The 26,557-nt window shown below is 44.4% G+C and overlaps 2 protein-coding genes across 3 annotated transcripts in view; one reads left to right on the top strand and one right to left on the bottom strand.

Annotated features, from left to right (window-relative positions):
- The window catches only part of LOC133890754 (protein VASCULAR ASSOCIATED DEATH 1, chloroplastic-like), a 30,595-nt gene that overhangs the window by 3,218 nt on the left and 820 nt on the right, over positions 1-26,557 (bottom strand). For both annotated transcript variants that reach the window (XM_062331281.1, XM_062331280.1), the window contains exons 3-16: positions 25,942-25,992; positions 24,827-24,892; positions 24,635-24,730; positions 24,453-24,554; positions 4,364-4,461; positions 4,083-4,252; positions 3,933-3,973; positions 3,777-3,864; positions 3,610-3,693; positions 3,429-3,483; positions 2,672-2,738; positions 1,348-1,444; positions 140-201; positions 8-50 (exon numbers count right to left, since the gene is read on the bottom strand). In XM_062331281.1, coding sequence (XP_062187265.1) covers positions 8-50; positions 140-201; positions 1,348-1,444; positions 2,672-2,738; positions 3,429-3,483; positions 3,610-3,693; positions 3,777-3,864; positions 3,933-3,973; positions 4,083-4,252; positions 4,364-4,461; positions 24,453-24,554; positions 24,635-24,730; positions 24,827-24,892; positions 25,942-25,992 — 1,120 coding nt within the window. The remainder of the gene's footprint in view (positions 1-7; positions 51-139; positions 202-1,347; positions 1,445-2,671; positions 2,739-3,428; positions 3,484-3,609; positions 3,694-3,776; positions 3,865-3,932; positions 3,974-4,082; positions 4,253-4,363; positions 4,462-24,452; positions 24,555-24,634; positions 24,731-24,826; positions 24,893-25,941; positions 25,993-26,557) is intronic.
- LOC133890755 (uncharacterized) lies at positions 21,718-22,919 on the top strand. Its single transcript, XM_062331282.1, has 3 exons — positions 21,718-22,051; positions 22,131-22,249; positions 22,339-22,919. The coding sequence occupies exons 1-3, from the start codon at positions 21,808-21,810 to the stop codon at positions 22,825-22,827; spliced, it is 852 nt and encodes a 283-aa protein (XP_062187266.1). The 5' UTR covers positions 21,718-21,807; the 3' UTR covers positions 22,828-22,919.

The following is a 26,557-nucleotide window of genomic DNA, read 5'->3' as shown; positions in this document are numbered from 1 at the left end:
TACAGACCTTTTGATCGAGAGTTGCTCTCCTGCTTCAAAAGATCATGACCCTAGAAACATGTAGTAGGAAAGATTATATACAGCTTGAAATAGAAACATCACTCATAACAATATAGCCATGGGATGAGAAAAGACATACAAGCTTAATCCAGAGTCCGAAAACTTCACGGCATTCATCTTTTGTTGACTGCTCTATTTTCCCTGCGATTTAGAGATTTAAAGAATAAGAAACAGCAATGCCATGAGTTTGAAATAAATGATAATTATGTTTGGAAGTTGGAATAAACTAATTGCACGAACATACACAAGCAAGAATAGTTCAGAAATAACTCCATACAAAAGCGAAATTCAATTTGATCCACAATTAAAAAATCTGTGTATATGAGTCTCTCTCCATTACCCCCACAGTACTATTCATAGTTGTTAAATCCCTAGAACTTAACCCTTCAGTTTCATTTGTCGAAATTGAAAATAGTGAACAAACAACTGGACCAAACAAGCAAATGACAAATAAACATGTAAACATTTAGTCTCAAGAAAACAAAGCAAATGGAAGGTAATGGAGAAAACAGTTTGAACTGCAAGGGGGGTTCTCCAACATCTTACAAGTTATAACTGCAAGGAGGATCTTTCCTCTATGCTTCAGCTTTTTGTGCCATTTGTAACCAAGCAAACCATTCTACAGAAGCTGAGATACAATACTTTTTTACATTTGTTCGACTTTGTGATTACAAAATAAACCAAAAATAGGATGAAAACGTGCAGCTCTATTGTTAAAATATACAGCTCATATAGGTAAAACTGGGGGCTTGCATAGCAAATTTTGCTTAGGCTTTTTCAACACAATGGCCCTGTTTGGCACAGCTTATCAGCAGCTTGTGCTTCTCAGAAGTCATAAGATGGGACAAACAGGCTGAGCTTATATTGGCTTCTGAAAAGTTGATAAGCTAGCTTCTAATGAAATGAATTAAAAGCTGATAAGCTGGTTGAGAGTGGCTTTTCTGAAAAACTGTGTGCTGAGAGTTTAAAAATTAAGACCATAAGCAAATAGCTTTTCTCAGAAGCCATAAGCAGCTTTTCAACAAAAACCCATTAGTTTCATCTGTGCCAAACAGGGCCAATAACTGAAAGTTCTCATGAAAAAAGCACAAGCTTGTAAGAGCCAAACACCCAGCTTAAAGTTGGCTTAACTCAAACAAACAAACTTTCTCAGGGAGACTATAGTGGGGGTGAATTCAGCTGGCATATAAGCAAGACAAAATGGACCCTAAGAATATCAAGTGATATTTTGAAAGTCCTGGAGCATTTTCTCGCTGGAGCATTCAGGATACAAGGAATGTATCTTACCTCTAAATATTGTTTTCTTTGAGAAGGTTACATTAATATACACCCTGAGGTAACAACTGCTCCCATCTAGGCTATCTTGTTCAACATCCCAGATCCCCTGTACAGAGTAGGTACCAATAAGTTCACAGCATTAATTAATAATAAGAGCCAATCAGTGTTTATAAAACCAACAACTACAAGTTTATGGAAGCAAAATAGAAATTTAAAAAAAACATATTTCATTAACAAAAAATAAGGTAGAAATTTTAAAAAATAGCATTCCGTTGACCAAAAGAAGCTGGAATTAATTCTCACGACAATACTGGTTTTCATGCCCATGTCTAATTCTTGAAACGGAAGAATTGACATTAGCTCTGGTTATTGATTAGTTTGATTCACCTACAAGCATTTGCTTCACTTTTTGCTCAGCTCTGATTCAACAATCAAGCCAATAACCATTACTAAGGAGAGGAGTAATCTATAGGAAAATAGTGACACACATTGGCACATGTTACTCTGCTAAAAAAATCATTTACCAGATTGGTAATTTAACACAATACCACATAAATTTTCACAAGCACATACCATACAAAATGATTTTTTAATAACAGTATTTTAATGGAAAATTGCAAAAATAGGTGTCAGTCGGCCTAGACACCTGTCGACATTCGGAATGCCGACTAGACCCTTGTCGACACTTCGAATGACGACAAGTGGCCAGCTCGGCACCACGGAGGCTGTTGGCTATGCGTAGAGGCCTGTCAGCATTCCGAGTGCCAACAAGTGGCCACATAGGACCTATCGGCACTCCTGTTGGCCTATAGAGTAGGACCTATCGGCACCCCTGTTGGCCTGTAGAGTAGGACCTATCGGCACCCCTGTTGGCCTGTAGAGTAGGACCTATCGGCACCCCTGTTGGCCTGCAAAGCGGGACATGTCACTCTGTCAGCACACGGAGTGCCAACATGCTTGTCGACACACAGAGTGTCAACAAATCCTTACCTGTCGGCACTTGGAGTGCCAATAGGTTGGAGTACCGAGGTCCCTTTCCCCACGACCACGTGTGTGCCACATGGGATGTCAGCACTCAGAGTGCCGACGGGCACCTATTTTTGCAATTTTCCATTTTTGAACTTTATTTTTGCAGTTTTCCATTAAAATGATATTATTAAAAAAATCCAAAATGAAGCCACTGATCGATTTTCAGTGAAGTTAACACAGAGCTATATAAATAACATACCTCAAGCTGTGTCCAATATAACAAAAAAATGTTCTCCAATAGTAGTTTATTGGGCAAAAGCAATTTCAAACTAGATAATTATCAACTGCACTGTGGATTCCTCACCTCAACAGTGAAATGGTCCCCGTATGGTGCATCACCGATTGACTGAGAGGTTTGAATCACTAGATGCCTGTGAACAAGTAAAAAAAAGGAAATACCAGAAGTTTTAACATCAATTATTCTTCAAGAGGGAAACATAAACTAAAGAAACAAGAATATGGTAAAATTAACAGGAAAGAATAATAGATTATAGGTTGCACAACCATCTTTGAATGCAAATGATAATTCAGTGAAGGCAAATGACAAACACAAAAGCTGGCATCAGTACATCGGGTTACAAAGTTATAAAAAAAAAAAAACTCGACCTATGGGGGAAGACAGCCCACCATGGCATCATTTAAAGGTCGAGAAAAGGCACCGAAGGCTAGCCACCCAGGATGATGTCATCTCTAAAAGCGACACACAGTGAGGCGCTTTTTTTTTTTATGAGAACCAGGGTTCAAGCCCTGGTTGGTAGCACCAACTATTGGGTGACTTACCACTGTGAAACTAGCACGTTCTCTCGGGTTACAAAGTTAAGGCATTCACATTGCAATCAACTGCCATAAAGGTACATCTAATCGAGCTAAAATCCAAATAATCCATGGGAAATTAGAACAAACATGAATATTCAGCTATGAAGCAAAGTTGAATAAAACTAACAGAAAGCTGACACTGAAATAAATGCTAATACTTCATCTCAATTTTGACCCCACAATCATCAGAAAGTTTAGAGAGCACACCATTTGACTGGCTGCTAATGGTACTGTCTTAGACTAACCTGTTTTTGTAAATACGAAGTTTCTGCACCTCCTGACAAGTCCCAAATTTTGCGCCTAAAGACAATTTAGAGGAATCGAAAAAAGGTACTATGAAAATCTAAAGCAATTCATAGCACATGACATCTTCGATGCCAATCAATTAACTCAAATCAAACTGTTAGCAGAATGTTCTTGACATACCAAGATAAATTTTGATTGGATGCAAAAATGAGACATCCCTTACAAGTTTTTGCTCATCCAATCGCCATTTGGAGCAACTAAATTCTGCAGGTCATCCAGATCTCAGTTCAACGTACTTCTATTGACCAAAAGGTGCTAATTGAATAAGGGAATAAACTGGTATTAACCTTTGTCACCACATTTTTTGTGGAAATCATCCAAAAAACCAAAAGCACCATCAGACAATAACAAATTAAAGAAGACCTCCACAGACACCTGTTGTTAGGATGTTAGTAACGTGAAGTTATGTCAATAGCACTATGAGCAAATGAAATCTAGCAAACCTGAAACTTTGACTCCGCGATCATAGTATAGGATTCAGGTACTGTAAAAAGGCATGATGGCAGTTTAGCAAAACAATCATGAAAGGACTGACTAGCAAAACAATTGAAGACACAAAAAAGCAAATAGGAAAAAGGAATATAACAACAAACCATTAGGAGCATCATCATCATCAACTGGCCCCAAACTGAATGGGTTAAGTGCAATGGTATTGTCTTCAATTCCATCCTCCTGCACTTTTGAAAACCTTTTGGAAATATTGATGTCCGAATCACCACTATCAGCATTATCAGCACTAGTGACAGCTGTACCAATGACAGACCTACAGTCCAATAAGTTTGAATCAAGAACCATAAATAATTATAAAGGAGAAGAAATCCATTTGAAGATGTGAAACCCAAGTGTGGAGAATTTTTGTTCAGAATGCAAAAACCTGTCCAGTGGTGGTGACTCTTTGTCTTGTTTAGACCCCTTTGCTCCTTCCAACAAAGGATAAACATTTTCTTCACTGCTACTTGCTGACTTTGCATCCTATAGTGCGGTAAAAGAGCATATGTGAATGACAGTTTAGAAACAAACTACAGCTATCTCTACTAATATAAAGCACCAGTTTCGTCCTCTGCCAATCCCTCCGATCCCACCACCCACCTAATAAAAAAATGGAAAAAACCCCACCTTGAGAAAACCGGAAAAAAATGGACTGCCCCGCACCTCCCCGTCGCCATCGAGTTGTGCAGGTCAGTTGCTTAGCATTGCTTAGACATGTCCATTGTGAAGATGAGTAGGCTAGCATTATCATTAGGGTCTTGATCTGTTCATTGTCCACATTTTCTTTCTTTCTCATTACATCAGTCAATATGGATAGAGATGGAATTAACTAGACATATTCGAATAGTTGATAATAGGCTGCCAAGGTGCCAATCTGGTACTTTCTCTGATGAGCAATAGAAGTAGGAAAGAATAAGGGCAGTGTACCCCAAAAAAGTCTCTGTAAAACAGAGTGCTGTTGTGCAGATGTTTTTTTTTTCTTACTTTTAGAATCTGAAACTTAAGTACTTTTGCAATTTCTTTTTCTAGGATCCTTGTTCGTTGTTGCCTTTGCTTAATTTCCTGTGAACATATCGAATACATAAACTCATTGTCCTTTTTATATAGAAGTGCCAGTGCATTAGCAAGGTCAATCAGTTTCACTAGGATTTTCACTCAAAAAATGTCACTAGGATTTCTTATTCATATTTCACTTCGTCCTGCAGCACATTTTTCAAGAAGTTCCATCGGAGCCTTGCCTGGGTAGTCAAATCCCTGTTGAAGCTGTCAGCAACCTCACAAGCCATCTTTCTTAGCCCCAAGAGAGGTGATTCACTCGACATGTTCCTAGAAATAATCAAAGAGAACGGTCTTTGTTTTGAGCTGATAGAGAATTATGATCCTACCGTCTGGAATCTGAACATGGATCTTGGTTGAATGTTTCTAAAATCTCTGTTACACTTGCAATTCGACCAGCTTTGGGAAAAAATGCCTGCTTGGAACGCTCTGCACATTGATGGAACTTACCTGGTTTCTAAAATGTGACATCACATTGATGTAATTTAGAGTCATTTTGCCGTTACGTTTTTAATTCACTGTATCGCATTAGTGGAGAATTCAGTGCCAGTAAGTTGTAGTGACAGATTAGATCCCTTTTTTTTCCTCATTTAGCAGAGCAAATGCCTGTCTCTACCTGAAGCTAATGGATGTTTTGGTTAAGAAAGCCCTTATTGACCTGGTCCTAATTAGGAAATATAGGAAATGTTTAGTCTCTCTCTAGATTTCCATGTTATGTAGTAAGTATATCCTAACGATTCAAAGGATTGGACAAGTTAGAATAAAATATTTCAGTGAAGAGCCATCTTTGGACATTTTGTTTGATCTTGGATGGTTTCATATGTAATGCATAGTAGTGTATATCTGAAATTGGATCTTGGTTGAATGTTTCTAAAATCTCTGTTAAACTTGCAATTCGACCAACTTAGGGGGTAAAAAATGCTTGCTTGGAGTAATTTAGATGTGGCATCACATTGATGTAATTTAGAGTCATTTTGTTGTTACGTTTGTAATTTGTATTGTGCCTAGATATGATTGTTGTGCCTAAATATGATTGTGCCTAATTTAATTTGTGTTGTACCTAAATATGATTGTAGTGCATATACTCATTCCTCTTATCCCCAAATATCAGTGACTTAGTTGATCAGCTCTGTGTTGTCAAATCTGTTCTTTCTCCAAATCAGTTGTGTGTGATCACCAATGAATCATCTTAGTCAAAAGAGAACGTATGCAGACTTCTCTCACCGACCGGTTGTTAATAGGTGAGTTCAATTCACTTGTATCACCAAATTTATAATAAATCATAAAGAAGTAAAGCTTAAATACGTCTTTTATATAGGTTCAAATTATTCGACGACATTGAATATTTGGACTTGGAGACATCATGGAGTGTCTTCTTATGGTAGATGTCAAGTTCCCGGTCCACTCCACATCGTGATAGCCAACACTTTATTCTCATGGATATTAATGTAAGTCACTTGTATAATGGATAGAGATAACAATCGTGTTATAAGAAATTTTATCACAACCTAACTTTATTTGTTATTAAATTTTAAGAGGTCCAAAATAGAAACAATTACATCAAACAACAATGTTGAGAGATTCAGCACTTAACTCGCAGAAGGGTGCATTTATACCCTACATGAAGTGAGATTCGATCCTAACTGAGAGGAAGCGGTGCTATTTCCGAATATTAGGCAACGATAAGCCTACATCTTGAATGACCGCACTAGGGTTGAATCGTATACCATGCCTATTCAATTTCTGCTCTACTCGAAGAATCTTATGCCTTCTGTGAAGTGTACGGATGTCCTAATAAAACTTTTGGAGGTAAGTTTTCAAGCTTCCCATCTTCTTGTACTTAAATCAAAGAAAATTTGAATTTTCAAACAAAAAAGCTGACCAATAATAAATAGTCCAGACATAGCTGGAATAGTTGTGTATTGGGCACCAATTAAGCATATTGGACGAAGTGCTTATAGAGAGATGACACTCATGGACATGAGGTACTTTTTTTATTTTTGTTAGTACAAAAAGGTACAGCTAGATAAAAAATGTTACAACTTATATGCAGAAAAAATTATGAGTTTTCTATGTGCAATTTGTAGGTGCAACCTCGTTGTTGGAGTTTGGTTCAACCATTTGACCCAACACGCGCTTAGCTGGTCATTGGCTAATGCTAACAATGACATAGTCTTGAGAACTATGCTTCAAAATAATAAGAGACACGGTAATTGGTTCCTTTTTATTAACCATGGAATACTTCAACATATACATGTTATTTCTCTAACTAAAAATTTCAACATATACATGTTAAGTTATTTCTCTAACTAAAAATTTTCAACTTAACAACAAGGTGCTTGGAGACTTCAGACCACACGATTTTTACATTCAATCCAAGTCATCGTGCAACACATGCATTGTAGAGTGAGTAGTTTTAACACCATAAGTAAAAGTCACTACATGCAAATGTGTTCTGTTTAAGAAATTAATAGAAAAATATTTTAGACAAATATTAATTGAACATTCCTACTAAAAAATGCAGTTGTAAGACGGTCGGTGATCGCTGGAGCTATGGATCTTCGTTTTGTTAACAGATTTCTTGAAAATAGATGGGCAAACCTAGCAACCGTGGTTTGAGTGTGATGGCTACGAATGCTATTGGTTCTTATAAGACTACTATGGCTAGAGGTTCTTATAAGACTACTATGGCTAGAGGTTCTTATAAGACTACTATGGCTAGACAATATTCAGACATGCTAATGTGTATATCGGTTATGATGTTTTTTTCTTTGTGATGTTCGTGTTGTTTAAGTATATCCTAACGATTCAAAAGATCAGACACGTCAATCTCTCTATCTTTCATGCTCATTCGTGTTTACCGTGTTTTTGTGCCTCAAGCTGAATTTGTGTACTGGTAACTGCGAATTATGCGTTAGTATGTACGTATTTGTCTATCCTTTGCCATGAGTTTGTCATTTTATTCCATGCTCCTTTATTTGGTAATGGCCAAAGCAGAGTTTGATCGTGGTCAAATATTCGTCATCTGTTTCGTGGAGCATCCACATCTCACAATTATGCATCTCAGAAACTGTCAAACAACACGCCATCACACAATTTATAACATGCAAGAATGAGGATTAAATGTGCATATTGACAAGTAATCGTCATGCAACATGACAGACTAACCAATAATATTGTCTACAAAGAAGTCCTCACCTCGTAAACGCATTCTGTAATAGTGTGCTGCATCACTTTATTGTTTGTATCAATATTATGTTCGACACAAAACAATTTATTTGCTTGTATGTCATATGTTATCTATGAACGATATACTATTTTAGATCACATTGTTCTTCCTTTCTTTCATGCTATCGTAATAATAGAGCACACGTTTGAAATATGGATGTCGTGGCAACGTACAGGCACCTTACTATTGTTATCGATGCTCCTGTTCAGGCCACTACTGTCTATTGTAACCAAGTTTTGTTCAAAATTTGATTTCAAACCGAAATTATAAGTTGTGTTATATAAGTTCACCAGGCTTTACTGCAGGTGATGCATTGAGGTCAATTACCGTGTTATTGAGATTGGAGGTGCAATATGTATTTGTTTTTTATGCTTTTGTAATCAAGTGCATAGTAACAGTACAGTGTTTCCATTAAGATGGATGGAAAATCAATATGCCATTTTATTCAGTACTGGCGTACAGATACTGTGATTATCATAATCATGTAGCTTTTCTGATAAAGTATGCTTGTGTGTGGATTATGCCATAGCAGAGTATGGATTACAATAATTTGCATTTGCTTCTGATTACTCAAATCTGAAATCTTAGATCTGACTTATGCTCCTTTTGCTTCTTAGATTTTAATGGACAGCAATCATCTCGGTGAGCAAGAGAGAGAATATTAGAAAAAGGGGATATTGCAGCAACCAGTAGGAACAAAGTACGTTTCTGAAAGCCTGAACAACCTACATTGTAGCTTTGTTTCCATTTGCTGATCAGCTCTGTGTCGTGTTGAATCTGCTCATTCCCCGAATCAATTGTGTGTTATTACGGGCAGTTTCCATTGCTGTACAACAAACAAATTGAGCTGTTGTCTAATATAATTAGCTGAAAATGTACATTACTTCCCAAGTCTACAATGATTAGCTTACTACATTGAATCTCCTTATTTTATTTTGGTTTTATACTCGCCAACTACATGCTTTATGAAATCTGATGTGCAATAGAGTTTCTAATTAGTCTTTCCTCTGTTATTTTTTATATTTTGTTTGCACTGGACTTTGCACACCTATGAGGTTAATGGCTGTATGCACATTTAAATATTTGCCTTCTTTTCTGAGCTATCGAATTGTCAAATTATGTCTTCCTGTTTTAGGTTGTAGCACATCAACACAAAAGTTGCCAATATGTTGGAGCATCTTAACCAGTCAACAAGAAAAGGAAAATAAGGTTTTCACTTTGCTACACCTAATTATAGTGCTAGCTTTGTAGTCCCATGCTACAACGTTAGACTAATAATATGAAAAATATGTGCGCTGCTTTTTTGTTTCTTTTTTCTAATAGTTGTGGATGTACATCACAAACGGAAGAGATCTTGCAACAATTATTTGCCACATGGCCCTTCTAGAATTTCTATTCAAGAACCATCCTATGTTACGTGTGAAAGTTCGTCGGATGATGATGGGCATCGTCGGCTACCTTCCTCATTTGCAATTCCTACCCGAAGTACTCTCACATCCTCCGGCCGTTACAAGGCGAAGGATCCAATGGTACATCTACTTTATGAATTGTACAAGTGCAGCACAGCATAAATGACCTCCCAACTAATTAACTAATGATGAATAACATTATACTTGGAATAGGTAGGAATAATAATCATGCCATTGCAATACCTGAGCAGCAACAATCAATACGTTTTGATGAAACAAGGACTCGTGGCCGGACGATGGACCGTGTAGAAACCAAGCAACAACATGAAAAGGCATGTTATGCAAGCATGACACCTGAGCAAATAGTAGATAGGTGGGCACGTGATAGAGCTCGTTACACAAGTATGACACCCAAGCAAAGGCAAGCAAGACGAGATCAACAAAACCAACGAAACATGGCAAGACGTAGCACACTCCATCCAAATTATGCCTTGGGTTCAAATATCACCGATACAAAAAATGCCTCTGGGTCAGCTCCAACAATATTGATACAACCGACCTTATCTACCAAAACCTACTAGATAGCACTCATATGTTGAAGCCTCAGCAGATTGTTGCCATTGTGGTGCGAAGAGGTTTGAGTATGAGTCATTGGATTTTGTTGCAAAGATGGGAAAGTCAAACTACAGGTGCCAGAACCACCTAAAGAGCTTCAACAGCTATTCACGAGTGGGGATCCTGAATCGCAGCATTTTCGTGACAGCATTAGGTATTTCAATGGTCATTTTTCATTCACCACACTATTGTGATTATGACAAAGAACTAGCAAGTGCAAGAGATGGAGTGTACACATTTAAAGCTCATGAAAAAATGAACCACAATATACACTCGTTCAGACAACGAGATGATGACCCGAAACATTTGCAACTATACTTCTATGATGAAGATCCTTCCTTATCCCGTCGTTTTCGATGCGCCCGAATGAGGCATATAGAGCAAGAGATAGGAGTTTCATTAGAAGTTTGGTGGGCATCCTCAGAGATAACCCCTAATCTGAAACATTCAGGAGCCTAGGACAAGTTGAAGATATGGATGAATATTGTATTGTGCTAAACACTGAATACAAATTGGACCAGAGTATATAATAGGCCATTAACATTAGAGGTGGCTGTTGTGTGGGTAAGGGGAATGAGCTGCACAAACATTTTGATCGCAGCATAACTCTCTTTGGTAATAACAACATATATTATTCAATCAGACCTCATCATGGGTGCTATGACCCTTTGTCATATCCTCTCCTTTTCCCAAGCGGGGAGCTCGGTTAGCATCCAGAGATACCAAAACAAGGCGTTAATATTAGACAGATACGGAGGTATCAGTTTGCAAATTCCGACAACCTAGGTTAGTTAAGTGATATATAGTTGCATCACATCCATTTTCTCATGGTACTTATCAACCTTCCACTAATTAACTGACCATGCTTACTCTTTTCTTGATAGACACTAATAGCCAGTTGTGTCAGGATGCGTGAATATTATTGCTACAAGTTCCAAATGCGCCGTGGAATCTTCAACACCATCTTGCATGGGAAGCGTCTATTCCAGCAATTTGCAGTTGATACCTATATAAAGCTTGAAACATCGCGCCTGAACTACGTTCTGAACAATCAATTAAGAATACGCGCAGATCTTTACCAGGGCTTAGTTGATAGTGTATTTGCAGGGGAGAATCGAGCGAGTACAGTGGGCAAAAGATGGGTCCTTCCAGCGTCATTTATTGGTGGCCCGAGGGATATGAGATGACGATACATGGATGCTATGGCCTTGGTGCAGAAGTACGGTAAACCAGACATCTTCTTCACCATGACTTGCAACCCTAACTGGGAAGAAATACTTAGGGAGCTTGAACCTGGCCAGACACCACAAGACCATCGTGATCTTGTTGTGCTAGTATTTAGAGCTAAACTAGAAGATCTCAAGTTTCAGCTCTTCCATAATCACATCCTTGGTGTCGTTGCAGCACAAGTCCATGTCATCGAGTTCGAGAAAAGGAGTCTACCACATGTACACTTCCTCCTTATCATGCAGTCAGGCTATAAGCTAACATGTCCAGAACAGTACGACACCATCATTTCTGCAGAGCTTCCAAACAAGGATAGGTATCATGAGCTTCATAAAATGGTAGTAAGACACATGATGCATGGCCCATGTGGTTTGTTAAACCCTGATAATGTATGCATGAAGAATCAAAATCGTACATGCAAGAGTTATTATTCACGCCAGTTTACTTACATAACTCTCCAAGGCAAGGACTCTTACCCTATCTGCAGAAGACGGGATGATGGGCAGAAGGGTACATGTAAGAGGGCATGACTTGGACAACATATGGGTTGTGCCATATAACCCTAAGCTACTAAAAAGGTATGACTGCCACATTAACACTGAGGTTTGCTCAAGCATTAAGGCTGTCAAATACCTTTACAAGTACATCTACAAGGGGCGTGACAGGGCATCTATTTCTATCAATGATGCCGATGGCAATCATGAGATTAATGAGATCGATGATTACAAGGAAGCTAGATGGGTAGCCCCACAGGAGGCATTGTGGAGAATCTTTAGCTTTGATCTTAGTGGGATCTCCCTGTAAGTCGCTGAATTCTTACTCTTGGTAGTAGCAGAATTCTTACTCTCATAGAGAGGATGACACTAGGAGTTGGGGCAAATTTTTCTGGTCTATTTCTCACTTCTCATACAATGCCATGCCAACCTGAGGGGTTGGGGATACATATTTATAGGCCCATGGCCAGCCAAGCATATGCCAAGATGCTAGTCTAAGATGCTGTCCTAAGATGCTGTCCTCTAGTCTAAGATGCTAGTCTAAGATGCTGTCCTAGATGCTGTCCTCTAGTCTAAGATGCTGTCCTAGATGCTGTCCTAGTGTCCTAGTGGCAGCCCCACAAAGATCATGCAGCAGCACAAGGACTTATCCTATCATTCTCCCCCTAAGTCTTGTGCGTCGTCTTGTGGGAAGATTGAACCATCCCGGTCCTGGAGCAGAGCTCAAGGAACTTGAGCCTCCCAAGAGGCTTGGTGAGCAGGTCCGCAAGCTGATCCTTGGTGTTGATGTAGCTCGCCTTGATGCTCCCTTCCTCCAAACAGCCTCGGATGAAGTGGTATCTCACCCGGATGTGCTTGCTCCGTTCATGGAAAACGGGGTTCTTTGCCAGGGCTAGAGCGGACTTGCTGTCCACCCTGAGCTCCACCGCTCTAGTGTCTCTGCCGAGGAGATCACCAAGCAGTCGAGCGAGCCAGAGCGCCTGAGTCGAAGCGGTGGAGGCCGCTATGTACTCGGCCTCGCAGCTGGACAGGGCCACCACCTGCTGCTTGACCGACTGCCAGCTAACGAGGCACTTGCCGAGGAAGAAGAGGATCCCGCTCGTGCTCTTGCTGGTGTCGATGTCGCCGGCGTGGTCGCTGTCGCTGTACCCGACGAAGTGTGCCGCCCCAGGGCACCTAGGGTAGTAGAGGCCGTGGTCGAGAGTCCCCGCAACGTAGCGGATGATCCTCTTCACAGCCTGCTGGTGCTCCGTTGTCGGTCGCTGCATGAACCGACTAACGTAGCCGACGGAGAATGCCAAGTCCGGCCGTGTGTGGGCGAGGTAGCGAAGGCTCCCCACAAGACGCCGGTACTGCGTAGCGTCCACCTCCTCCGTCGTGCTGTCGCGGCTCAGCTTCAGCCTTTCCTCCATCGGAGTGAGAGCTGGGTTGCAGTCGGTGAGCCCAGCTAGCTCAACGACGCGCTTGGCGTAGGCGGTCTGTCGGAGCGTGATCCCGGAGTCATCCTGGTGCACCTCGATCCCCAGGTAGAAGGAGAGAGGTCCCAGGTCACTCATCTGGAAGGTGGCCTTCATCTCTTCCTTGAATGCCGCCACCTCCGCATCCTTGGTGCCGGTGATCACCAAGTCGTCGACGTAGATACCCACCAGCAGAGCAGTTCCTCCACTGCCCCGTCGGTAGATGGCCGCCTCGTGCGGGCTTTGCTCGAAGCCCATCCCTTTTAGCGTGGAATCCAACTTGGCATTCCACGCCCTCGGTGCCTGCCGCAAGCCATAGAGAGCCTTGCGCAGGCGGAACACCTTGCCCTCCTTGCCGGGGATCGTAAATCCCGGCGGCTGGTGCACGTAGACCTCCTCCTTCAAGTCGCCGTTGAGGAACGCCGACTTGACGTCCATGTGATGAACACGCCAGCCCTCCTGGGCAGCTAGCGCAAGGAGGAGTCGCACGGACTCCATCCGTGCCACGGGAGCGAAGGCGTCGTCGAAGTCGACCCCCTCCTGCTGCACGAAACCTCGTGCCACCAAGCGAGCCTTGTGCTTGACGATGGCGCCGGCTTCATTCCTCTTCAGCTTGAACACCCACTTAAGGGTGATCGCTCGGTGACCACGAGGGAGGTCAGCAAGCTCCCAGGTGCGGTTCTTCTCAACCGCATCCATCTCCAACTGCATCGCGGCGCGCCATGCCGCGTGTCTCTCGGCCTCTGCAAACGACCGAGGCTCGCCGTCGTCACACGCAAGGTGCAACTGCGCCTCCAGATCGTGAGGCACCAGTCCCGGCACCGGCTGGTCGCCGAGAAGGTTCTCCATCGTACGGTACCGCAACGGCTCGCCGTCGTGGTACGCGTCGATGCGCTCCTCGTCGTGAGAGAGCGGAGTAGCGAGCTCAACCGGGCTGTGCTCGACACGAGCTGGTGTTGGAGTAGACGTGCCCGGAGAGGTGCCTGTCGGTGCTGGAGTGCGTGGCGTTGCCGGCTGTGGTGGAGCTGGCGAAGAACTCATCGCAGCCGAGGTCCTGGCTGGAGAGCGTGGTGCTTTTGAAGTAGCAGGCGCCGGGGTCGGTGGAGGCTCGGGGACTGGGGTAGACACGCTCGTCGAAGAAGAGCTGCCTACTCCCCCAGCTTCCTCGAAGTGGACGTACTCGACAGTGAAGTCGTCGTACGTTGGAGCCGAGCCGTCGTCCACCGCCTTGTCCCACGCCCATCCTCGCCCTTCGTTGAACACAACGTCGCGCGCCGTGCGCACACGCTGTGTCTTCGGGTCGAGGATGCGGTAGGCCTTCGAGCCCTCCGCGTAGCCGATGAACACTCCCGGAGTACTCCTGTCGTCGAGCTTGCTGATGTAGCCAAGCTCCTTGGCGAACGCGAGGCAGCCGAAGACCCGCAAGTGGGAGACCGCCGGCTTGCGCCCATGCCAAACCTCGTACGGCGTCCTGCCGTCGAGCGCCTTGGTAGGCGAGCGGTTGAGGATATAGACGGCCGTCACCACCGCCTCTCCCCAGAAGACAGCCGGCATCCCCCTCTGCTTGAGGAGGGCCCGAGCCATCCCCACAACCGTCTGGTTGCGCCGCTCGACGACGCCGTTCTGCTGCGGGCTGTACGGCGCGGAGTAGTGGCGCTGAATGCCCTTATCAGCGCAGTACGACGCAAATTCAGCCGCCGTGAATTCGCCGCCGTTGTCAGTGCGCAGCACGCGCAGCTTGCGGCCGCACTCCGCCTCCGCAGCAGCCTGCGCGCGCCTGATGGCGTCCGCAGCCTCTCCCTTGCTGCCGAGGACCATCACCCACATGTAGCGGGAGAGGTCGTCGACGAGCAGCAGGAAGTAGCGTCGTCCTCCCGGTGTGGCCGGTGTCACCGGGCCACACAAGTCCCCGTGCACAAGCTCGAGCCTCTCCTTGGCTCGAAAGCTCGCCTGCTGGGGAAAGGGGAGTCGCCTCTGCTTCGTCAACACGCAGACGTCGCAGAGCTGCTCCACATGGTCGAGGCACGGCAGGCCTCGCACCATCTCTGCGGCACTGAGCCGCTTCAGGGCCTCGAAGTGAAGGTGCCCGAAGCGCTCGTGCCACTGCCACGCCTCGTCGTCCCGACGAGCGGCGAGACAGAGGGGTTGTGCCACCTGCACGTTAAGGACGTAGAGTCGATTTGTGCCTCTGGTTACCTTGGCAAGAAGGCGACGACGGCGATCCCAAATCCTCATGACTCCATCCTCAACCACCACGCGCGAACCGTTCTCATCCAGCTGTCCCAAGCTGATGATAGAGTTCCTCAACGCGGGAATGTAGTAGACTCCGGTGAGCAGCCTGTGCTCACCAGACACGGCGGTGAAGATGACGGAACCGACGCCCTTGATCTCCACGCCGGAGGCATCCCCAAATTTGACGGAGCCTCGGACGCTAGAGTCAAGCTCGATGAAGAACTCCCGTCGACCGGTCATGTGATGGGTGGCGCCGGTGTCGAGGCACCATCCGTCAGTCTTGTCGCTGCCGGAGCTGTCACCGAGGAGGGCGTGGGCTTTTGGCTCGTCAAGGTGGAGGAGAGCCGCTGCGGCTGGTGCCGCTGGAGGTAGCTCTATGCTCGCATGAGCCATGAACAGAGCCGGCTCCTCCTCCTCCGCTTGTGCGACGTGGGCCTGGCCGCGTCGTGGCTGACGACAGTCCTTGGCCCAATGGCCAAGCCGGCCACAGTTGCGGCAGGTGTCGTCTCGTGCCGGCTTGTGCTTGCCGGCGGCGCCGCCCTGGGCGCCTCCGCGGGCATCACCCTCGGCACGTCCTCGCGCCCCGGCCTCGGCGTCTCTGCGCGCCTTGCGCGGCTTGCCACGCTTGCGGCCGCCTGTCGTGGAAGAAGGCTCCCCCTTCCTCCGGTCACCCTGACAGGCATCCCACTGCTCCCGAGTGAGAAGGAGCTTCCCGCCAGTGGTGATGGGCCCCGAGAGAGACTGTGGCTCATCGCTGTCGACGACCTTGAGGCGACCTATCGCCTCCTCGATCGACATCGTGGAGAGATCCAGCAGAGACTCGATCGAGCGAGCCATCTGCTTGTACTTCTCGGGGACGCAGCGGAAGAGCTTCTCGACGGCTCTCTCCTCGCCGTAGGTGTCGTCGCCGAACTGCACCATCTTCTGCAACAGAGTGTTGAGACGGAGAGCAAAGTCATCAACGTCCTCACCTGGCTTGAAGGCCAGGTTCTCCCACTCCTTGCGAAGTGCCTGCAGTGTGGATTTGCGGGCGCGGTCGCTGCCGATGCGTGCCGCAGCGATGGCATCCCAAGCCTCCTTGGCAGTCCGCTTATTGGTAAGCGAGAACTGCATCTCGGACGGGACTGCAGCGATGAGGGCATCCAGCGCCCGTCGATCCTGGTCGTAGTCGACGTCGCCGTACCGGACTGCCTCCCACATGTGCCGCACCTGGAGCTTTACCCTCATCACTGCAGCCCACTCAACATAGTTGGTCTTAGTGAGGGTAGGCCACCCACCACCGGGGCCGACGTCCCTGACGACAGCCTGGAACCCGTGGTGACCACGGTACCGATCCGGGGAGAGAGAGCCACGCCGCCTGTGAAGGCCGCGCTCTCCATCGACCCGTCCGCCATCGTTGCCGTGCGCGCCTCCTCCAGAAGCGCCGCCGGCGTGCGCGCCTCCTCCAGGAGCGCCGCCGGCGCGTCCGCGCCTGTCTGGGCTGCCGCCGCGCTCGTGGGTGTGCGCGGCTGCCCACTGTGCCGCCCGCTCTCGCGCTGCCTCTGCCTCCGGCAGCTCGAGATCCGCGTCGGCGCTGTCGTCAGCAGAAATGGAGCTGCCGGTGCTGCCGCGCAGAGCCTCGACCTCCGCTGCCGCCGCACGCACTGCATCCGCCGCCGCCGCTGCTTCTGCCTCCGCTCTGGCTGCTGCCAGCTCCGCCGCTGCTAGCCTCGACGCCCTTGCCGCCGCCGCAGCGGTCTCTTCCGCCGCTCGCTTGCGTTCCTCTGCCGCGGCAAGTTCGGCCTCCTGCCGACGCCGCGTGCTCGAGGCGACCGAGCGCTGAGACTGCCCTGCGGACATGACGCGCTACCGGGGGAGAGCTGCTGCGTGGGGAGAGGGCTGCTTCAGACGAGCTGCTGCTCGTCTGTGCAGAGGGAGAGGAGTGAGCAGGAGCAACCGGGGCTGCTGCTGCTCTTAGCTGGGGCTGCTGCGAGGCTGAGGGGGGAGATGAGCAAGAGATGCTCAGGCTACAGGATAAACAGGCTCTGATACCAGTTGTAAGTCGCTGAATTCTTACTCTTGGTAGTAGCAGAATTCTTACTCTCATAGAGAGGATGACACTAGGAGTTGGGGCAAATTTTTCTGGTCTATTTCTCACTTCTCATACAATGCCATGCCAACCTGAGGGGTTGGGGATACATATTTATAGGCCCATGGCCAGCCAAGCATATGCCAAGATGCTAGTCTAAGATGCTGTCCTAAGATGCTGTCCTCTAGTCTAAGATGCTAGTCTAAGATGCTGTCCTAGATGCTGTCCTCTAGTCTAAGATGCTGTCCTAGATGCTGTCCTAGTGTCCTAGTGGCAGCCCCACAAAGATCATGCAGCAGCACAAGGACTTATCCTATCACTCCCCCAGTGCTGCAACTACAACTTTATCTCCCGGTCATGCATCTCATGTCCCATAGGGAGAACGCGGACGTACGTCAGATTTTAGACCAACAAAGCGCCTCTGAGACCATGTTAACCTGGTATTTTATGGCGAATTGTGAGTTCACGTGGGCACGAAGCATACTATATAGGGAATTCCCAGAATATGCAGTTTGAAACCCTACATTGAAGAAATGGAATAAGAGAAAACAACGTGCAAAGCTCGGGTGGATCATCTCAACGCATCCTGCAGAGGGAGAAAGATACTACTTAAGGGTGCTACTAAACCACATGGCAGATACTACTTCATATGAAAATCTAAGGACATTTGATGGTGTTGTCTACCCTACTGTAGGGAAAATAGCTCTATTAAGCCATGTTTATGATTTTGGTGATTAATAACAATATAGTCAATGGGACTAACATGTTTACCAAGAATATATGTTAGTAGATATCATGGATGTAATACATGAAAAAACCATCGAAGCAGGGACAAAATTTGGTTGAATTGGAGAAATCCCAGGAGTTTTGTTCTCACCGGATGGTCCGGTATTGAATATGTTGCACACACCGGACAATAAACAGTGCATATAGACAGGCAATTTTGCCTCACCGGATGGTTCAGTGTCAAATGAGTAGAAGCATCGGAGCAATTTCAGCAGAGGCAGTTTCAAGAGTTGAAGTTGAAGATCAACTAACCGGATGATCCGGTATTCGACAAGAAATACACACTGAAGAATTTGGTTCTGGATAGAAGATTTTGAAGGCATCAGATAGTCCGATGATGAAGCAAGAGTACAATGGACATACACCAGATAATGAACAGTTCAAAGAGGTAGACGAAGCTTAAGCCATCGGATGATCCGGCGATGAAGTCGTGTACACCGGAGCATATTTTCCAGAGAGGGTTGTATTTGGCTCGGATGGCTGAGGATTGCTCACCGTGTAGTCCGGTGATAGATTGATAAGCACCAAAGAAGGCACCAGAGCAATTTACACAGAGAATATGTTGGCTCGGATGGCTAAGGTATACTCACCGGAATGTCTGGTCATGATGTTGCAGTATATACCAAAGTGTTCGGTGTTCACAGTGGTTTGAGTGGGGTTCTAACGGCTAGTTTGTGAGAGTGTACTCACCGGATGATCCGGTGTTAGTACTACTATTCTCATCGGATCATCTGGTGTTAACAGCTTTTCAGAGCTGTTGGGTTAACGGCTAGTGCGCGGGTTTAAGGCTATAAATACCCTTCCACTCAGTCATTTGAAGGTATGACGTGCAGCTGCAGTCTAGAGAAGTTCATATACATTTGAGAAGACATCCAAGCACTAAAGTACTTAAAGTGATCATCCAAGACAATTAAACACAAGATTAGATAGTGATTAGTACTTATATGCCTAGAGAGTGTGTTGCTAGGTGATTGCTGCCTAGAGAGTGGATCACCGGCAACTTAAGCCGAAGTTGCTCAAGCTTGTTGACCCTCCGACTTGGTGTGGAGCAGCGATGAGAAGCGTGTACGGGAACCCGAATTTGGCTCAAGCTCCGAAGCGATCACGGCGGCAATGAACCAAAAGAGGGGCTGGTAGTGAAACCTTGCCTTGGTGGCTTGGTGGCTTATCCGGGTGGAGGCCTTGTCTTTGTGATTTGGTAGCTCAAGAGTCATGATCGGATGCCGACCAGAAGCATATCCTTTGTGAAGCTCTAACGTGGACTAGGGTTACATTCATGCCACAGGAAAAAATCCTTGTGCCGAGTTTGTTTTCTCTACCTTATTTACGTTTCTACATTTATTTACTTGCAATTTACTTTCTTAGATAGGTTGCAAGCGCTTTGATCGGTAAAATAGACACACTAGATAAACCTAACCTAGAGCACATTTAGATAGAAATTGATATAGATTTATCTTGTGTTGTTTTTTAAGCCGAAATAGTTCTAAGTGTCATAATTCACCCTCCACCTCTTAGAACATCACCGATCCTTACACCTACCTTCCAAGAAGATGCCGAGAAAAGAGGTCTTATTAAGTCAGACAATAACATTGATGATTGCCTAACAGAGGTCGAAATATTCCATATGCCATCATCTCTCCGAAGACTGTTTACCACAATATTGGTTTTCTGCGAACCTAGCAATGTCCAATGACTTTCGGCGAGACCAAATGAATTCACATGTAGTTGAACAGATGGTCTGTTGGATATTAGAAATATGCTACAATCAATGGGTAAGGACATAGCATCATTCCCTCTTCCTGAGATTGAAGAGGAACATGACACCATGTCTGGATAGATAAGGGAAATATTCGAAGAGAGATCTATAGAGGTAGACCATGAATTCGCCTTGGCCGCGTCATCTCTCAATCATGAACAACAGTATGCTTGTGACAAAATATTATCATCTGTTAACAGCGGTAGTGGAACTGCATTCTTTGTTGATAGTCTTGGAGGGACCAGAAAGACATTCCTATACAAAAGCTTTGCTAGCGAAAATCCGTAGTGAGGGAAAGATAGTTGTTGCTACCGCGACCACTTATCATGGCGTCGCCATATCGTCGCCATATCGACGTTATGGCGGCGTGGCGGTATTTCGGACCTCGCCACGGCGACGCCACGTCGCCGAAGTCTATGGCGTCCGCCACATAGGAATGAAGGCGCTATGGCATCGATATGGCGTCGGTTGGCGTCACATAGTATATGGCGGGCGCCGTAAGTTGAAAGGAGGGGATTAGAAGAGTCCATAACAGAACAGACCCACATACATCACCTGGTGCACATACGTCTCCGGTTCTCCGCTGCAGCGCCGCATCCTCCTCCGCTCGGGCACAGGCGGTCAGGCGCTTCCTCCTCCGCCAGCGGCCGGCCAGGCGCATCTTCCCCCGCCGGGGCGCAGGCCCATCTTCTTCCGCCGGGGCGCAGCGCATCTTCCTCCGCTCGCCGGGAGCCGGCGCATCCTCCTCCGCCGGGAGCCGGCGCATCCTCCTCTGTCCGGCCGCCCGCTGCAGTGGTACACATCCACATCGGCCGCCCGTCCGCTTGGAGATTCCTTCCGGCCGCCCGTCCGCCTGGAGAACAGAGGCCGCCCGTGGCTGCCTGGAGTCGATCCCCCCGTCGCCCGGTATGTGTATGTCGCTCACCTCTGTGCTAAGTGGTTCCGTGGAATGGAGAAAAGCGAGGTCAGAGTTGAGCCAAGCAGACTCACTCAGTTGCTCATCCTGCCCCGTTCGGAAATGTGTGGATGCTCATGTTTCAGAAATATACAATGCTCTTTCTGCTCTTCTTTCACATTTTTATGATAGAGAAATCCCTAAAGAAAGGATTATTGAAGTTTTTGATGCATTGAAGACCTTGATGCTAAATCTTAAAGATGCCAACTTTAAGAGCAGAAGAGCTACATTAGAAAAAACACACCAGCTATTTGAAGAGATATTGCAGTATTTATATTGCAGAGTCAAGATTTAAGAGTCATAAACTATGTATATTGCAGTATTTATATTATTCAAAGTTAAAGTGCTAAGTGCCGACATATTGCTCTTGATGTTGCATTGCATATTGGGCTATTGGCATATTGCTCTAGTTGCTGATATTCTTAGTTGTTGTCACTTCGTTTTCAGAACATGGCTACTCAAGGGACTAGAAGTGCGGAGGCCTCGGACGACGAAGTTTGCTCAATAATATCTTACAAATTATTGAGGGTCGTTGGGATAGGCAAATGGACACCCCACTTTATGGTGCTGCCCTCTTTTTGAACTCAGAAAAATTCTATGCCATCCAAAAAGAGAATGATGAATATGTTGGGCACCTAAGGGGTTGTTTCAATGATGTGCTTGCACGAATGGTGGAAGATGAGACCCTTCGAAACAAAATTGAAGAACAATCCATGCTCTACGAAGATCAACGTGGAGGCATCTTCAAGAATTGTATGGCCCTCCAAACTATGAAGTCAAAGAACCCTTGTAAGTAATTTTAAATTTTAATTACAGCATGTTATGTACAGCTTAACCCGTAATATATGCATGTTTATTGTCAATTTAGTTGATTGGTGGCGTGCGTATGGTGGCCGATCTATTGACTTACAAAGATTTGCTAAGCGTATTGTTAGTCTTTGTGCTTCATCATCTGGTTATGAGCGTAATTGGAGCACTTTTGAATTTGTAAGTGAAGTACTCAAGTTTCACATTTCAATTAGCAAAATTAATAATACATTTTTGTTAACTTTGCTTGCTTTTATGGTTGCTTGTAGATTCATACAAAGAAGAGAAACCGGCTAGAGCATAAAAGATTGAATGATTTGGTTTATGTTGCCTACAATCGGAAAATGACTAGTAGGTTCCAAAAACGCCGTGAGGAAGCGGGTAAAAGCTATGATCCTTTGGTTATAGAAGACTTTGATTGGGAAAATGAATGGGTTGATCACACGGTCCAACCTCAAAGTTCTAGTTCTTTGGACATCACATGGGACCAAGTTGATGAAGCAATTCGTGCATCACATGAGCTTCGAGGTCGTAACCTTCCTAGGACCTACGCTCGTCGTGCAAGACATATATCAAGAGTGGTTGAAGAAGCAAGAATGGTTGAAGATGATGAGGAGGAGGGAGAGGAAGAAGACATCATTGTGGATGATGTTGATGTTGATGATTTTGGTGACAAACCAATGGATGCTACTGAAGATGATGCGGAGAACATGGATGCTTCAAACGATTTCGATGAGTTTGCATTGGATGACTTTTGAGAGATGAGAGATTTGAAACTTTGAATGATGATTGATGAGAGAGTGCTATGTCTTTTGTGCTACATTTACATTGCTATTTATCTTTTGTGCTACATTTACATTGCTATTTATCTTTTGTGCTACATTTACATTGCTATTCGCCACGTGTGTATGGCGTCGCCACGCCACGCGTCATGTCGCTGTAAAGTTGTGAAGGTGGTGGGTCGCCGCGCCACGCCACGCCGCCGTAACAACTATGACCGCGACATCCGATGTTGCTGCCTCCATCATGCCTGGTGGCAGGACTGCACACTCAAGATTTAAGATATCATTGAGCATACAAGGAGGGGTGTGTAACTTCACAAAGCAGAGTGGGGCAACCAAACTTCTTTGAATGGCTTCATTTATATTATGGGATAAGGTCTCTATGACAAAAAGGCAGGAAATTGAGGCACTTGATAAGGCCTGAGAGACATCATGGAAAAGCCCGATCTATCATTTGGAGGAAAGACGATAGTTTTTTTGAGGCGAATTCAGGCAAGTCCTTCCAGTTGTGCGGAAGGTGACAAGGGTGCAAATAATAAATGCAACATTACGCAAATCTTACCTATGGGACAACATGCAAAAGCTAAGGCTTGTTCGTAATATGAGGGCTCAATCAGATCCATGGTTTTCTGACTACCTACTGCGTATCGAGAATGCTCGAATGGCACTGAAGAAACTGTCGAAGATGACTATGTAAAGGTACCTGACGAGATTTGTGTGACTTACACTGGTGCAGAATCTGACATTGATAATCTTATTGATAAGTCTTTCCTATGTTAGCAACACACATGTCCAATCCAGACTACGTCACATCTCGAGCTATTTTGTCAACAAGGAATGAGAATGTCAATGACATAAATATGAGGCTTATCGAACGCTTTCCTGGCGATAAGATGGTCTATCACAGCTATGATCTTGCAGCTAATGATCCTATCAACTACTATCCCCCTGAATTCTTGAATTCTCTCACCCCAAATGGACTACCACCGCATATCCTCAAGCTAAAGGTCAATTGCCCTGTGGTTTTGCTCAGAAATCTAGATCCAGCTAATAGGTTATGTAATGGGACAAGGTTAATAGTCCGAGCATTTCAAAGGAACACTATCAATGCAGAAATTGTGCTAGGCCAACATGCTAGGAAGAGAGTATTCCTACCAAGGATATCTTTGTGCCCATCTAATGATGAAATGTTCCTAGTTTTCTCCCATGGTCAACTCTATGTCGCTCTGTCGCGAGCAATTGCTAGGAGCAATATAAAAATACTTGCTACATCAAGAAATGATGCTAGTGTAGATTCAGCCTGCACACTAACCAAGAATATTGTCTATAAAGAAGTCCTCACCTTGTAAATGCATTATGTATTAGTGTGCTACGTCACTTTATTGTTTGTATCCATATCATGTTCGACACAAAACAATTTATTTGTTTGTATGCCTATGTTATCTATGAACGATATGCTATTTTAGATCACATTATTCTTCATTTCTTCCATGCTATCGTAATAATAGAGCACACATTCGAAATATGGATGTCGTAGCGACGCACTGGCACCTTACTAGTGTAAGTTACCATGTGGTTATTAAGGAAAAAAGTCTGCTAACCTGACATTCGAGTAGCACTCTTGCATCACTTGCATGCTGTTCCCAACCATCTACTATAATTTTATAGGCTTCATCACGTGACAAGAAAGACCCAAAAAAGTGCTGCAAGTAACACAACATGAGTGCAAGAGATTTAATAATGTGATACACACAAGAAATTTAGAGAATGGTAGGTTCCTCACCCTTTTGCTACCGGCAATAATTTCAATCGCATTAGGGAAAATGGCAGCTGTCTTAGCTTTACGGATATCAGTCACCTCTTGCAAAGGTATTGTTTTCTGGATAGAAGGAACAATGTCAGAGCACTTCAGAAAGTGCAACTGAGCAAACTAGAACAGTATATATGATGATATTGTCATTAGATCATTTATTACCTTTGTCTCATATCCGAAAATGTTAGAGTAGAAGCATATATGGTGAAGAAATAAATACATATGCCCCTGCAAGATAACACACATTTAGTAACAAAAATCACTATGGATGCTGAAATTAAATACATTTATTTCCCTGAAATAAATGAAATCGCTAAATTAACTATTTAATTCAACTGTTTTACAATTGTCGAACAACTTAGTAGATTTAAGGCACAAGGCACTCGCTAAAAGCATTAATGAAAGCGAAAGGTATAATAATGCATGAAGCAATAAAAAAACACATGTAAGGTAGCAAAGGTAGCAGATGACCATGAACCTTAAATTTTAAGAAGGCACTCCCTCCATTTTTTATCTGATGTTTCAGGAGCAGAGGAGTATTCTTTTTCATTTGATGTTACAAGGTTTCAAGAAGAGAGATACCTACATATTCAGAAAATACCCCTAACTCATGTATTGTGTACTACATTTTTACAGGACTAAAATCGGTTTGTTCATTTGTCACTTCAGATTGAAGATGGGTGGTTTAGGAGATAAATTTAGTAGAAAGCAACACATATTCATTAGGGGCATGTGGTCATATTATGTTTTTTTTTCTTAATAAATGCGAACAAGTCTTATAAAAATGAACTGACAGAGTATATGCCTTCTCTCAACTTTTAAGGCATCATGTAATCAATACATTTAAGTGTTAGTTTAAAACAGGTTCTTGGGAGATTATTTAACTGGATGGAAAAGACTAGACTTGTCACACTATCGTAGGAAAAGCAAATTCCCTTGCAAGATTAAGTATTGATGAATTAAGTTTAAATTAAAGCCTTTTACATGTCCTAAACTGGTAAAATCAAATTTAACTAGAGCTAAATATAGACCAAATTAGCTGCCTGCTATATAAATTAGATTAAATTCAATTCTGATATAGTTGATTCTTAGCATATGCATGACAGATCCGGGATTCCACAGCAGAACTTAAATTTTCACCAAATACAGTCAGCTTATGAACATTCCCAGGGAGTCACGCTGGATGTTAGATAGATGTCTATCTCATCATATTACCATGGAGGGGATTATGTAGGAATTTGCAAGAAGTAAGGCAGAATGATGTCAAAAAGAATTACCTGAAGAAGAATATTTTCTTGGAGCGCACAGTTAAAATCTTGCACAAGAACCTGGAAGACACCAAATGTTAAGTAAAAGGCTAACAGCAAAATGCATGCTCACTTGAAAACATAAAAGGGTACCATCCAAATGACACTCATGGAAATCAGTGTTTTGCTCTATTTAAGTAGGCATGATAGTCCATAAATATTATCCCATGGCCAACCCCTAACATTGCTATTGAATCGAAAGATGAACTTGACGGATATCGTGACAGACCATGTTAGATTGGCACTTGGTATAAGTATTATCGCTCAAAATCCACCTATCAGACTAACATCCAATCAACTATCAGCCAAATTATTAAGCATTATCATTCAAAATCGACCAAATTATACAGTAATTCAATCAACTGTCAACCAAATTAAGTCACAGAAGACGCCAATGAAACTACAAACCACCTATCAAATAAAGGCAAATACGCGAAGATATCAGCAACAATTACTGCAAGGGTCCTCCGTATTCACTCATAATTCAATCAATAGCACCACTGCACTGCACATCTACAGACGAAATCAAATTCCCACAGAACGGGTTGCCATGGTCGAGAGCAAACGGTAAAGCAGCGAATTAATC

This window comes from Phragmites australis, chromosome 14 (genome assembly GCF_958298935.1).
Source record: "Phragmites australis chromosome 14, lpPhrAust1.1, whole genome shotgun sequence".
NCBI lineage: Eukaryota > Viridiplantae > Streptophyta > Magnoliopsida > Poales > Poaceae > Phragmites > Phragmites australis.
The sequence above is the reverse complement of the archived record's forward strand: the minus strand, read 5'-3'. Positions and strand labels throughout refer to the sequence as shown.

Excerpts from the sequence above, each read along its gene's own strand:
- LOC133890755 (XM_062331282.1), top strand. The coding sequence starts at position 21,808 with ATGGACACCCCACTTTATGGTGCTGCCCTCTTTTTGAACTCAGAAAAA. Across the intron at positions 22,052-22,130 it reads TATGAAGTCAAAGAACCCTT|TTGATTGGTGGCGTGCGTAT; the intron begins GTAAGTAATTTT and ends TTGTCAATTTAG. Across the intron at positions 22,250-22,338 it reads ATTGGAGCACTTTTGAATTT|ATTCATACAAAGAAGAGAAA; the intron begins GTAAGTGAAGTA and ends GGTTGCTTGTAG.